Raw genomic sequence first — 14424 nt, forward strand, 5'->3', positions numbered from 1 at the left:
TGTCCTCTTGCAATCCATAGTGCATACTTTTGGTAGTGTAGTAGTGCAATGCAAAACGCGCGTGAAAGCTCTAAGCCATGAGCTTTTGCGCAAAGATTGTTGCAGCGAATGCGCTGGGAAAAGATGATGCTTCTGAATTTCCAGGCGTGAAAACCGCATGAATGTTTCAACAAATTATTTTTAACTATATTGACCCTAATTGGTTATTTAAACAAAATATTGTTGTGTTTAGCTTAAGTGCATTATTATTTATTTAGTACTTTAGTGTAGTTTGAATGTTATTTAATGGTGCCTTAATTGCGCCTCTGTAATGTGTGTCGTTCATCCGATAATTCTTTCACACAGAAACAATATTGTTTTAAAATCACTCTTTTCGCTACTAAACTTTAGGCGATAATTGAGGGAACTTCTGATAGTGTTTGCCATTTTAAATGGGAAATTACGTCATACAGTCACGCAGCAAACTCACCACCTTCGCAAAGTCATGAAGTAGTTTATCTGTATCCCATGTTGTCTGATCAATTCCCGGAATGTTCAAAAAACCGTAGCAAGTTGATGACTAAAACGTGTTTCGTAAAAGTGGGAAACAGATAGATCACCTGCAAGCCACGCAACCGGCCCGATTCGCAATTTCCTAAAGCGCAGTTAGCTGATGTCGTATCATCGCGCTGGCACTGACCGATTACAGCCAAGGCAAGTGATCTGGTTCTAGCTGGTTCCATTGGTTCTGTTCGTTATCAAATCAATGCTCCCCCCATGGATAAACGATGCTTTCTGATCAAATGTATGTTTTCTTCATTTACTGGAAACTGGTTTTATTCGCTTCTTTGCGCTGGCGCGTGTCATGTACCACCGCCAGACCGGAAGCACCACTGGTAGCGATACGGAACTGCGCCGTACCGTAAACTCGTCCATCAGTAGACGGGAAAGGACAAATGGCAACGGGTGTTCGCCAGTGGCCGGCACAAGAAGTGCGTCTGTGACGTGTTTTCGCACACTCGCCACACGAATCGCTCACGGCCGCCCGGCGCTTTGACGTCATTGGCGGGGTGTGCAGAAACTGGGGCAAATTGTTTCATTTCTTCATTCACGGTTGACCAAGCTGCCGCTTGATTGGACGAGAGACCCGGCTCAAACGCGTCCACTGTGCGTTGATTTATTTGCATTTTTTGTGTGTGTGTTTGCAAATCGAAGGGGAAATTATGTGATAGAGCAGACGGGAGGCATCACTTCGTTGAGTTTTGATAAACGAGCTATCTACACCAGACTGCAGACAGAAGCCAGAAGAAGTTTGACGCTGTCTAGAAGAGTTTCCTTCTTCATATGGTACCGTCACTGTGACTTCTTTTGGGTGCGTTCTTGTAAGCAGCAGTGTTTGCCTACTTGAATCCCACTATCACATCTGCCCGGTGGTACTACTCTGCTGTGTTGTGCAAACACCGATAAGCCCCGAGCAGGCAAACCTCCATTTGTCGACTAGCCCGTGTGTCTGTGGTACAATAAAAGTCAACTCGAGCAACACAACGAGTCACTTGGGTACACCGAGTCGCGGCGGCAAAAGGGTTGTGGTACATAACCCCATAAAAGAAGTCCCAACCCGCCATAAAATGAATCTGCATTTCCCCTTCGTACTGTGCTAATGGTACGGTGACCGACCCGCACCCAAGAGACATAGAGGAAAGGGAGTGTGAGAGAGTGTGCATGTGTGGTAGGTGTAGCTATAGCACAAAGACGGCTATTTACATTTTGAACCTTCAATTATTGGATTCTAGCGCCGATCGGTGTCATTGCTCCGGATTGTTTTCGCGTGCTCCGGTTGGTTGGCTGGCGTAAGGCGCGGGGAAGACTGTGTGTGTGTGTCTGAGGAGTGTATGATGCGATTTCCATTGTGTTTCTCGGACGGGGTGGCTGAGGGTGATTCCACTGACGCACTGACGCACTCCGGCGGTACTCCGGATTGACGTACGTCCGTTGGAATTGGATTGCTATGGGTTTATGGGCATTAACCCTCAAGCTGGCAGCAAATCCGAAATTCGATTTCGAGTAGGTTTGCGAAAGGAAATCGTGAAATCTGGCTTAACAGCTCCATCAGAGTGGGTCTGTTTGACGTCTTATATAGAGATCAGCGAGGTAGCTGTCAATAGAAATGAGGCACTAAAACTCCAAGGGTTAAACACGGATTCCAAATGAATCAAATACTGTATATATTATACTCTCGGCATCATTTGTTGAGAACTTCTGTTAGTGGAATATCTATGATCCAGGTTTCTTGCTTGCTCAAGTTAAAGCTCCTCAAGTTCCAACGAAATGTGATACCGCGAAGGGTTAAGAGCCCTGCAGTAGGGCGCGCCTTCCCACAAGCGCTTGGAATGAAAACTCCACCAAGATGCGGTGGTTCAGTTTTCCTCTCCCCGAACTCCAACACCAAAGCTCAACTCTGACGTCAATGGAGGAGAGCTGAAACCTGCTGCAGCAGCAGCTACCACTTTAAGTGGCACGTCCATGTCCGCGGGTGTAGTGTAAATTCGATAATTTAGCAACCGTCCGCTTCGCACACCGCCAGTCCCTCCCTCCATCTTGCTTGAGCTTTGCTCTGGCGTCCGTAGGAGATTTCTTGCACGGTTGATTTGAGTCGAATGCGCATGCAGCAGTAGCACCACGACGCACGATGTGTGGTAGGAAATATTGAAAGGGGGGGGGGGGGGGGGGGCTGGTGTGTTATGCAATTATTTTATTATTTTGAGGTCAATAGCTGGAAATGCGCGCACACACACAGCCGGGGCTCGCTACTAAACGAGTAACGTGCGTCATCGGTGTGCCATTGAGAGCGCCGATTGGAGTGGTCCGAACCTGATCAGCAAACTGATCAGCAAGCTGAAGCATTGCTTAATGATCGGCGATCGGATCTCTCGGACTCGGAGGTTTTCTCTCTCTATCTCTCTCTTTCTGTTTCTCTCAGAAGGGGGAAACTTAATACTCTTCCCCGGTGTGGCCGGTGGACACACACTTTTCCTTGATGGTCCTGATTGATGGATGTTTTAATTTGCTTCGTTCGTTTGCGTTGGATGATTGATCGGTAATGCTTTCCGTTTACCTTGGACCGAAATAGAATTAATGAAAATTGAGGGTTTCTTTTTAGTACACACAAAGAAAGATGTGAAAGGTCCTTTTCCATTTACTACTGTTTATTTTTAGTTAGTTTTATATTTCTGTGATTTATTATTATTTCCCTTTGTTTTTATTCTTTCTGTGCCATTTCTGTTTATGTCTTTTGTTATTATTCCTTTCTCTATTATTCCTCTTTCTAATTTTCTTCTTATTCTTCTTCTTCTTCTTCTTCTTCTTCTTCTTATTCTTCTTCTTCTTCTTCTTCTTCTTCTTCTTCTTCTTCTTCTTCTTCTTCTTCTTCTTCTACTTCTTCTTCTTCTTCTTCTTCTTCTTCTTTTCATTCTACATTTTTTCTGAATGTTTAGGCTTATGACTTAGGTTATTATTCAGGTTTTGGTTCTTCTCACTATTTATTGACCGTTCCTCATTTACGTTTCAATCGTTCACCCGATTTATTGGCATTGTCGCAGCATTTTTGGAACAAATAACTCCAACATGTTTTGAAACGTCCAATAAAACCGTGAGACGAATCCAAACAATTTCAAGAAACAACCAAAAATACGGAAAATAGTCAAAACCCCTAGGAAGCTCTGTACACAACTAGAAATCACAGGCCTCATTTTTTTCCTATTCTGTAGAAACGATTGATGTTCCAATTAGATTCTAATGTTCAAATTAGATTGGCTTACGATTAATTACGCTGAAGCTTTCTGATTGGTTTTCCGAAGACTGATAACGAATGAGTGACTTTTTCAAACAAAAGTAGATGATGGATGAGTTGACAGATTGTTATTTATTAGTCCCACAAGTCCTGCAAGTCCTACAACATCGATAAGGAGCATGATGAAATCGTAAATGTATAACCTCCTCCTTAATGCTACACACACGATTGTGCTCCTAAACCGTTTGATGTTAATCTCGCGATCCTCCATTACAGCATCATCCCGAGCAGCAGCACGCTTCGAATCGTTCGCTTCACCTCTATCAGCAGCTGATCGGAAACGGTCCACTAAACGTGCGAAAACGATCAGATTAAGTAACGGCCGTATCATGCGCACGAATCGGCGGCCACGCACATAAGCCACCACCAACCTCATCATCGATCTCTCTGGTAGTTGGAAATGATCCGACCGGCTAGACTCGACACACAGAAAGCTAGCTGGCTGCCCTTTTGTTTTTGCGGGGTTTGATAATGCACACAACACACACACACCCCAATCGGTCGCCGTTTGTTGTTTCTGTGGCGCTCATGTTGCAAAAATTGACGTCAATCGAAAGGGAGGGGGCTGAGGGTTTTGTTGTTTATTGTTTCTTGTGCTTTCTGTGGTGTGTTTTTGCTTTCGAAAGTCCCATTATCTGGAGCACCGAGAGAAAGAGACACAGGACAGAGCATAAAAAGCAACAAACACTTGACAAGTCGCGCGATCCGAGCAGTTCCAATCAGCCAGCCAATAAGCATGGAAAGAAACACACCCGTGCCGTTGGGGGAAAGCCCTGCCCGTGGCGATAGTGCTCGAATCACAGGGAAAGACCCACACAGCCAAAGCGGGGAATGCCGGGGGCATGTCCCGGGATAATGTCAGCTGTAATCAGAACCCTTTGCTGTGCTGACTTTATAAATAACTGTAATCATTTGGGGGATTGTACCCACCCCGAGTGGGGGGAGTACACCGTGTCCAAGGTTAATTATGATGATGGGCCGGTGTGTTTTTACATAGGTCGCGACCTTAATATCAGACAACAAGTATCAATAACAAATGGTGTTTTGAATTATTAATAGATATCCCTTTTTCACCTTCGCGGTGACTTTTCGCCTCATTTCGAAGGTGTCATCCCGATGGAAACGTTACTTTGAGCGTACGAACGATCCGAAAAGATGCAAAAAATCACCTTCAAAGGACTAACGCAGCGTGTGATTGATAAGAACGGGGAATTCTTCAAGGCTCGTCCATCTTTTCGTGCCGAATTCCAATGCCGTAGTTGGTTCGGCAAACAGTTGCGAGGGCTTTGCGACATTACGGCCCTGCACGGGTACAGCCAGATCGTGCGCGATGGATACAGCATGGTGGAACGGACCGTGTGGACCTGTGCCGTCGTTGCGTCGACTATCAGCGCCATTACGCTGCTCATGATCTCGTGGTCTTGGAGCGTCGAAACACCGACCGTAACGGTAAGTTCAACGTGGAATTCTTGCTTAAAGTTTGATTGCTCATGACCGTTCATCCTCTTTTTCGCAGGTTACCGAGTCGACGAACTATCCAACCTGGAATCTTCCCTTTCCCGCCGTGACGGTGTGCAATCTGAACAAGATCTCGGCATCGGCCGCCCGGTCCCGCGCCGAGACGATGCGCCGCCCGGGCAACATGACGGTGGACGAGCTGACGGAGATGTTTCGGTTGTTTCTGCACGTGACCGGCCTGGGGGATCCCGACCCCGTTCGCTACCGACTCCTGCACGACATTATGCTGATGAACAATCTGGAGATACCGCAGCTGATAGGTGAATTCACCCCGCCCTGTGGCACACTGCTCGAGCGCTGCATGTGGAAGGGTACGCAGTGGCGCTGTGACAACCTGTTCCAGGTGGTGAACAGTACGGAAGGGTTGTGCTGCTCCTTCAACTACTACGGACTGCTGAAGGACAACTATCCGAAGAAGATCACCGTGAGTGTGCCGAAGGATCCGAGACGTGTGATGGCGAGCGGGTACCAGACGGGCCTGTCGATACTGCTGCAACCGCTTGCGGAAGACTACCACTCGACCGATGTCGCCTCGTACGGGTTTAAGGTGATGATCCACAGCTCGTACGACTATCCGGATAACGATGCGGAAATTAAGCTCGTGTTGGCGGGGACGGAATCGTTCATTACGCTCAGGCCGACGGCAACGTACGCCACGGACGATGCGCTCGATGTGGCGCCCGCGGTGCGCAACTGCTACAGCCGGCAGGAGCGCGTGCTCGGTGTGATGCAGCGCTACTCGTACGTGAACTGTATGGTGGAGTGTCGGGCGGCAAACATCTACGCCAAGTGTGGCTGCGTACCGTACCATCTGCCGAACAATGGGTCGATGCGCAACTGTGAGATGAAGGACATGGAGTGTGTGGTACGTGCGCGAGATCGCTACGTGACGGCCGTGCCGACGAGGAACGGTTCCGTAGAGCGGTTGTCTTACGGGATTGTTGTGGCGCCCTGCGGCTGCTTGCCCGGGTGTGATAAGGTGCAGTACCCGTCCGAGATGGTAACGGGCAGGATGAATCGGTCGTTCTCGTTTAACGCCATATCGTTTTTGTAAGTCGATTGTAGGGGAAGTTTGCGCCCATTTATTAATGTATTGTTTCTCTCAACAGCAAAGACATCCAGCTGCAGAATCAAAGCCTGGTGCACATTTATCTGGCCGATCTGACCGCGACCCACTTCCGAATGGACATTTATCAGGACTCGTTGGGTGTTTTGGGTAAGCAATTGTGGCACACGGTGTCCCTAAAGTGTCTCTTTTAACGTATTGCCTTTACCTTTTTCTTTCCTTCTAGCGTCCTTTGGTGGCATTTTGGGACTTTTTCTCGGCTTTAGTATAATTACTGGCTTTGAAATGGTTTACTACTTCTCCATTCGCTTGCTGTTTGATGCGATTGCGAAGAAGAGCGACAAACGGAACGCGTCCAGTGCGGGTCAGCTGTGAAGCGTTTTCGGTCGCGCACAGATTGCATACATTTAGGCGTAAACTTTGAAGGTGTGCTTTGGGATGAGCTTTATGAATTTCCCTTTAGCAGGGGACGTTAATTTGATGCAAATGAGTCTCTTAATTTGGAGTGGAAAATGCCGGTTTGATTGCATTAGTTTAATATGAATAATTTATTATCTTATTTGTAATTTATGTTACAATTATCGACCCGTTAGTACTCGACAGTCACGCACTTAGTCTTGAGGTACTCGTTCAACGCTTCCTTGCCTGAAATGTAGAGACAGACACACCAATTAGACACCAACTAAACACCCACCCGTCAAGCAATCAACCGCTTACCTAAATCCTTCCCGAAGCCGCTCTGCTTGAAGCCACCGAACGGAGCCGCCACGTCCGTCTTGTTGTACGTGTTCACAAACACCGTGCCCGCCTCGACCCGCTCCGCAAACCGAAGCGCTTTCGCAATATCCTGCGTGAAAACACCGCTCGCCAGCCCGTACTCGGTACTGTTAGCCCTTGCCACCAGCGCATCGAAATCACTCGCGTGAAACTTCGATATCACCATGATCGGACCGAACGATTCTTCGCGCGCAATGTACATGTGATCCTCCACGTCGGTAAACACGGTCGGCTCGAAGAACAGTCCCTCCATTTTGGGCACCCGCTTGCCACCGTACAGCAGCTTCGCTCCCTCCTTCACGCCGATAGCACAGTACTCCTGTAGCTTCTCTAGATGTGCCCGATGGTTCTGCGGTCCATGTGCCGTCGCCCGGTCGAGTGGATCGCCAATTTTCATCGTCTTTATGCCGCGGATCACTTTCCGCACAAACTCATCGTGGATGCGGTCCTCCACAAACAGCCGGCCAGCGGCAATACAGTTTTCACCCTTGTTGAAAAACACCGACGACATGCCGAGCCGGACCGCCTTCTCGAGATCGCAGTCGGCGAAGATGACGAGCGGCGACTTGCCGCCCAGCTCCATGGAGCACTTTTTGATGTTGGATTCGGCGCACGAAGCCATGATGCGTTTCCCGATTGGAGTGGATCCGGTGAAGCCCAGTTTGCGCACCGCTGGATGGTCTGCAAGGGCTTGGCCGGCCAACGAGCCCGTACCCGTGACGACATTTATCACTCCCGGTGGAAAGCCGGCTCTTACTGTAAGCTCGGCAAACTTTAGTGCCGTCAAGGGACACACCTGGGCTGGTTTAATCACAACCGTGTTGCCTGCGGCAATGCAAGCGGCCATCTTCCACGAGAGCATCATCAGTGGGTAGTTCCAGGGTGTAATTAAAGCGCACACACCGATCGGTTCCTTCTTCGTGAACGTTAGCACACGATTCGGGCGGGCTGGGCTGACCGGAATCGTGCTACCTTCGATCTTATCCGCCCAACCAGCATAGTAGCGCCACGCATCGATCGACATACCGACGTGAGTTTTCAGTGCAAGCGTGTAAACTGCACCCGAATCGATCGACTCAATCGTTGCCAGTTCCTCCCGGTGCTGCTCCATCAGCTCTGCCAATCGGTACATCAGCTGACCGCGCTCACGTGCCGAAACGGACGTCCATACGCCACGGAACGCTTCATCGGCGGCTTGAACTGCATCGTCAACGTCCGCTTTGGATGCATTCGCCACGTCACAGATCACTTTTTCGTTGGTCGGATTAACGATCGGTATCGTTTTTGCACCCTCCGCATCCACAAACCGCCCATTGATGAAGAGCTGCGTTGGGACGACTATCTGGCGTCGATTCGCCTTCAACACCACGTGTTTGTAATCCAGCGGAATGTTCGTTACACGATCGCCATTGCTTCCGGAGCGCATCCGTTGAATAACTTCCTGCAGAAACTCCCCGTACATTGGTGCCATAAAGAGCGTCTCGTTGTCGATCGGTACCTCAAGCGTGTCCTTCACCTCCTCCACCAACCGTACCACATCCATCGAGCCGGCACCGCACGCGAAAAAGTCCGTCTCGGGTCCAATCTCCACCTTCAGGATCGATTTCCATATGCTGCGCAGCAGCGTATCCTGCTCCTGCTCTTTCTCCGTCAGCACCAGCGGGGTCGCTTTCGTCGTCCCCATCTGCTCAAACCACTCCCCGGCGGGAATGACACGATTGCCACGCTTGATCCGCCGCACGCGCACCAACGATCCATCGGTGCCGGTGATGAAAATGCCTTCGCGCGTTACAAAAGCAGACCCGGTGGACCCTTTAAACTGGATTGGCTTCCCATTCACCATGCTGCGCCGGGCACTGAGTGATGCACCGTACAGCCGGACCGGTACTTCCTCGCCATCTTCCATCTGCACTACAGCCAGCGCTCCCGGAACCGAATCCAACCCACGAATGAAGTTGAAAATCCTCACCGCTGGTTGGTTCAAGTTTAGGTACTGATTCTCCTCCCGAAACAGGGCCGGATCATAACTCGCACCGATCTCTGTCTGCGGGATCTTTGGCGCAGTACCCGCAGCGATCATATCCACCGCCTCCGCCATAGCTGTTACACCCTCCGGGTAGAGGAACCGCTTGTACAGTGTGTCGAGCGTGTCGTCCCCATACACGGGGCACTGTTTCTGCAGCAGAATCGGTCCAGTGTCCAGCCCATCGTCCGCCCAGAAGATGGAGAAACCGGCCCGTTCGTCCCCCTCGATCAGCGTCCAGGAGATGGCACTGGCGCCTCGGTGAAGTGGCAGTATGGAGGGATGATAGCAGATGCTACCGTAAGCGGCCCCATCGATCACCTCCATCGGGATGAACTGGCTGCAGAACGGGAGCACGTTCAGGTTCGCACCGACCGATCGGTACTGCTCGAGCACCTCCGGTATGGGGACACCTTTGCGACGCCAGGCGGAGAATTTAAACACTGGAATGCCATGCTGCCGAGCGACGGTAGCCAGTACATCTTCGCGGGCGGCTTTGTCGGCGATCGTGAACACACCGACGATGAGATGATCACGCTCGAGCAGCAGTTCGAGCACCTCGGCGGCAAAGTTGCTCTGCCCGATGATGGCAATTTTGAGCTCCTCTTGCTGCTGCTGATGATGGCCATTGGTGGCTTTCTGCAGGTGAGTAACAAAAGCAAAGAAGATGTCAAACGGATCGATCGGAAGCACTGCACTCTAGCTAGTACTGAAACTCACATGAAAGCCGTTCGTTTTGGCGTCACTTTTCACAGGATCTCCCATTTTGTATTGCTTTTTCTGCTCACTTATATATGGATTCACAAAATCCTTCCCACTACATGCAACAGAACGAACCGAACTGATTGACCGATCACGATCGGGACTCTTATTTATACACCAGCAGAAGCGGGAGCAGCTAAGGGTACGCCCGAAAAGGCCACAATCACTTATCAACGGGATGCTGCATCAGGCCACAAAAGCCGAGCAGAGAGAGAGAGAGCGAGAGAGCACGCATCTGTCTTGCTGTTGGATCATGTGTACCGGCTCCCTGCCTGTGTGTTTGATTAGAGAAGGTGCCAATCATGCCGATCGGCTTTCGGAGGGGCACCGTCGACTGGTGCCTACTTAATTCATGCGATAATCAGCTGCTGGAGTGTAAATTGCGCTGACTGTTGGCTTTAAATTGCCCTTTATAGAGTGTTTGTGTAACACGAACACAATGCCGATCGGTTGTGGTTCTGCCGCGCGGTCCCAAGATCCGCTGGTTTGTGGGTCGAGAATGAGAAGCGAGCAATCTCAGCCCCCCACGGGTCAAACAACATGGGGCTATATTTACCAACAGGACTGGCACATGGAACCAGTGCGAACCAGTTACACGCAGAGAAAGTTCGCCGTCTAATCGGTTCGTTATCAGTGATAGCGTGTGCTGATCGGATGACGCGGAAGAGAAGCGTTACAACAGCAGCGTGGTGTTTGAATCAGCAGCGGCAAGCGTGTCCAGGAGCCGACATTAAACAAGCTTCGATTAATGAGGTTCTGGTTTGCTACATCCAACAGAAGCTCGCTGTGTCAACGGGCGATTTCCGATCATCCGGATTGTGCCGGTTGGTAGTTCCTCTTTTCTTGGTGGTTTAATTCCCTGTACGGCTCGGTGTGCTGCAATCGATACGTTTACACAGGGCATGACCCCGTGTGAGTGTGTGTGCTCTGATAGGCCGGTGGATGCTTTAACCGGTTATTTCTTGCACAGCGTGTGGAGCAGTAATGATGGGTGTGTGGAAGGTTTTGAAATTTCCAGAGCGTTGCATTTGTGGTCGGTGGTGAATCCCGGCCACCGTGACGCTGCGAGTTCAGGTTGATAAGTAATCTGCTGGCTTTATTTTTGGAAACAGGCGTGATCGTGTAATGAAAGCGAATACACTTTTTAAGGCACATGAAAGGCTGGCATTTGTTTTTCACGACTTTCTCTAGCCAAAGCTGTTTACAAACCTTTTTATCGGAAGAGTTGTTGCTCTTCTTGAGATTATGGTATTATGAGCCATTATTGTGAAATTGAAGGGAATATTTAATATTCAAATTCAATACGACCTGATCGTTAAAGCTAGCCAAAATACATAATTTGCAATAATAATCGGAAATCCCAGTCAAGGGCTTGAACGAAATACCGATTCTCCTTTGAGTCCTTTTGTTGTAACGATCATGGCAGTATGATGTGATGATCTCTACTTTCTGATCATGGATTAGTACAAATGCTTAACTTCTTCATATCATTGATTAGTCCATGACGTGTCTGGCCGATAGGTTCTCCCAAGTTACTCATGTTCATGGCGACATTCTTCAAGCCGCATATGCATCCTATTGCGGATGAGCTAGTGGGTTATCAATCTGATCCAGTCACTGAGAGCTCGTTCATCAGAACTACAGTTACTACATGTGCTTCTTTTATTCTTCCTTTTAGGCGCAATATAGTTTTTAGGATATAGGAATTGGTCTAGGAGGCATGTCATAAGCCACTGATGCGCTTGACAACCTATGACTGATTAGGTCTATACGCGGCTAGAACCCACGTTGCTTTGATATACGTGTTGATGAAGAATGCGAATAGAACCTGTCAAGACTCGGATCTGATCAATCGCTCTTGCTAATTCCTATATTATTTCTTCTTCTTCTTGTGGCTCAACAACCGTTGTCGGTCAAGGCCTGTACCCTTTCAATGACTTTTGGATTACCCCTCATAGCAGGATAGTAGGTCCTATGTATGGCGGCATGGTCTATTTAGGGCTTGAACCCATGACGGGCATGTTGTTAAGTCGTACGAGTTGACGTCTGTATCATAGGACATCCTATTTATCCTATGTTATTTAGAACATGTTTAAGTTATTTAAGTACCTGTTCTTTCAATGATTTTTTTTTTAAATTATTATTACAACTATTTCCTGATACATTCGTGACACGTATGTAATGATCCTAACAATATCTTGGCTAAAGCAGATCGTGTTCTGTTTCTTTGAGGGACATCAATAACCTACAACATTACGTGTGTATGCAAGATTTTGAGATTAATACATTAAGCAGTTGAGCAGTCAGTTCGTTAAGCTAACCGGGTAGTTATGTCAAAGTCGTTCAAAATTTAGTGAAAACGTGTAACGGTTGAATATGTGAACAGCATCGATTATCCCTTACAACTTCTTGATATTAGTTCAACCATTATTTACATCCTGTTGGATAAGATATATGATATATTCTCGTATTGTGTCGAACATTGATTTCTTCTTATGTTTACTACCTATATGAGATTGTTTGAGGACGATTTAGAATGAGCCGATTTGTTGTTAAATACATGACTGAGGACCAAATTCCTTATCTATTACTGCCAATCCCCAACCAAACGAGACACTCTCATGTAGCACTTTGTTGATCGGGTTTGATGCAAAGCTTGAAGCAAGTTCTTGATAGAAACGCAAATAACTTCAACTATAAGCACTGTATCATCGCACTCTGTCATCTTCGGTAAAGCCAATAAACCGCCTGCTAAAAATATTTACCCAGACAATCGTACGGAATTCTTCGCCCTCAAGTATCACGATTACCACGGAGAGTGGGTGCAAGCAGTTCTATTTTATGCATTCCTCCACTCGGTAGGAAAAGCCCCTACAGCCGCGACATGCTATATGAAGTGGAGTGGAGTGGCACACTTTACGCCGCCCGATACGCAGGCCGTTAAACCTTGTGCGCGCGCGCGTTTTGGCCCGCATCGCCAAAAGGGGTATAAAAAGCCCACTCCAGCAGGAACCACCCGATACAGTTCGTGCAAGCAAGCGGTCGATTAAACATGGTGCGATTAAACAGTGCAGTCGGTTCCCGGTGGTGGGCCCCAGCGATGGCCATCCTGGCGGTGGCGCTCAGTGTCGAAGCGGCCGAGGTCGCACGGTACGATAACTACCGGCTGTACCGGGTGACGCCCCACAGCGAGGCGCAGCTACGGTCGGTGGCCGCCATGGAGCAGGCGAGCGATAGCTTAATTTTCCTCGAGACCGCCCGCAAGCTGGGCGATCGGTTCGACATCGTCGTCGCGCCGCACAAGCTGGCCGACTTTACCGAAACGCTCGAATCGGACTACATCCCGCACGAGCTGATCGAGCAGAACGTGCAGCGGGCGTTCGATGAGGAGCGCGTCCGGCTAACGAACAAGCGCGCCAAGGGTCCATTCGATTGGAACGACTATCACACGCTGGAGGAGATCCACGCCTGGCTCGACCAGCTGGCCAGTGAGCATCCGAAGGAGGTGGAGCTGCTCGACGCAGGACGATCGCATCAGAATCGCACCATGAAGGGTGTGAAGCTTTCGTATGGTCCCGGCCGCCCGGGTGTGTTCCTGGAGGGTGGTATTCACGCGCGTGAATGGATCTCGCCCGCCACCGTGACGTACATTCTGAACCAGCTCCTCACCAGCGAGGATGCGAAGGTGCGTGCACTGGCCGAAAAGTTTGACTGGTACGTGTTCCCGAACGCAAACCCGGACGGGTACGCGTACACCTTCCAGGTGAACCGGCTGTGGCGCAAAACGCGCAAAGCGTACGGTCCGTTCTGTTACGGGGCCGATCCGAACCGCAACTGGGACTTCCACTGGGCCGAGCAGGGCACGAGCAATAACGCCTGCTCGGACACGTACCATGGATCGGAAGCGTTCTCGGAGGTTGAGACCCGTTCGCTGGCTGCGTTTGTGGAGAAGCTGCGCGGTAAGCTCGGTGCGTACATTGCGTTCCACTCGTACTCGCAGCTGCTCCTGTTCCCGTACGGTCACACCGGGGAGCATTCGCCGAACCATCAGGATTTGAACGAGATTGCCGAGGCGACGGTAAAGTCACTGGCGAAGCGGTACGGTACGCAGTACAAATACGGCAATGTGTATGATGCGATCTATCCGGCGAGCGGGTCGAGCGTTGACTGGAGCTATGGGGCACAGGATGTGAAGATTGCGTACACGTACGAGCTGCGTCCGGATGGGGACGCCTGGAATGGGTTCGTGCTGCCACCGAACGAGATTGTGCCGACGGGCGAGGAGACGCTGGATTCGCTCATCACGCTGCTGGAGGAATCGTCCGCCAGGGGTTACTACGATGAGAAGCATTGAAGTCTCTCCTACCGGGGCGGGTTGGTGGCTTAGCGCTGCTTTTAGTGTGTAATCGATGAATCTAAGGTGAATAAACCGAACAAAAAACTGTAAGA

At 49.5% G+C, this 14424-nt stretch overlaps 3 protein-coding genes across 3 annotated transcripts; 2 read left to right on the forward strand and 1 right to left on the reverse strand.

Annotated features, from left to right (window-relative positions):
* Nucleotides 1-1331: 1331 nt before the first annotated feature.
* LOC120956761 (sodium channel protein Nach-like) lies at nucleotides 1332-6805 on the forward strand. Its single transcript, XM_049608231.1, has 4 exons — nucleotides 1332-5278; nucleotides 5346-6397; nucleotides 6457-6539; nucleotides 6622-6805. The coding sequence occupies exons 1-4, from the start codon at nucleotides 4985-4987 to the stop codon at nucleotides 6786-6788; spliced, it is 1596 nt and encodes a 531-aa protein (XP_049464188.1). The 5' UTR covers nucleotides 1332-4984; the 3' UTR covers nucleotides 6789-6805.
* A 140-nt stretch (nucleotides 6806-6945) lies between these two features.
* LOC120956759 (cytosolic 10-formyltetrahydrofolate dehydrogenase) lies at nucleotides 6946-10089 on the reverse strand. The gene is made up of 3 exons (XM_040378483.2): nucleotides 9934-10089; nucleotides 7131-9852; nucleotides 6946-7058 (listed from the first exon to the last, which is right to left on the reverse strand). Exons 1-3 carry the CDS (start codon nucleotides 9976-9978, stop codon nucleotides 7003-7005), a joined length of 2823 nt encoding a protein of 940 aa, XP_040234417.2. The 5' UTR covers nucleotides 9979-10089; the 3' UTR covers nucleotides 6946-7002.
* A 2898-nt stretch (nucleotides 10090-12987) lies between these two features.
* On the forward strand, nucleotides 12988-14422 carry LOC120956760 (zinc carboxypeptidase A 1). The gene has a single exon (XM_040378484.2). The coding sequence runs from the start codon at nucleotides 13028-13030 to the stop codon at nucleotides 14327-14329; it is 1302 nt and encodes a 433-aa protein (XP_040234418.2). The 5' UTR covers nucleotides 12988-13027; the 3' UTR covers nucleotides 14330-14422.
* Nucleotides 14423-14424: the final 2 nt, after the last annotated feature.

This window comes from Anopheles coluzzii, chromosome 3, assembly GCF_943734685.1.
Source record: "Anopheles coluzzii chromosome 3, AcolN3, whole genome shotgun sequence".
Classification (NCBI taxonomy): domain Eukaryota; kingdom Metazoa; phylum Arthropoda; class Insecta; order Diptera; family Culicidae; genus Anopheles; species Anopheles coluzzii.

Coding starts and splice junctions, on each gene's coding strand:
- LOC120956759 (XM_040378483.2), bottom strand. CDS start 9,978: ATGGGAGATCCTGTGAAAAGTGACGCCAAAACGAACGGCTTTCAT. Junction 9,853..9,933: donor CCAAAACGAACGGCTTTCAT/GTGAGTTTCAGT, acceptor ACTCACCTGCAG/AAAGCCACCAATGGCCATCA. Junction 7,059..7,130: donor CGGCTTCGGGAAGGATTTAG/GTAAGCGGTTGA, acceptor TCTACATTTCAG/GCAAGGAAGCGTTGAACGAG.
- LOC120956760 (XM_040378484.2), top strand. CDS start 13,028: ATGGTGCGATTAAACAGTGCAGTCGGTTCCCGGTGGTGGGCCCCAGCG.
- LOC120956761 (XM_049608231.1), top strand. CDS start 4,985: ATGCAAAAAATCACCTTCAAAGGACTAACGCAGCGTGTGATTGATAAG. Junction 6,398..6,456: donor TTTAACGCCATATCGTTTTT/GTAAGTCGATTG, acceptor TTCTCTCAACAG/CAAAGACATCCAGCTGCAGA. Junction 6,540..6,621: donor CCACTTCCGAATGGACATTT/ATCAGGACTCGT, acceptor TATTGCCTTTAC/CTTTTTCTTTCCTTCTAGCG.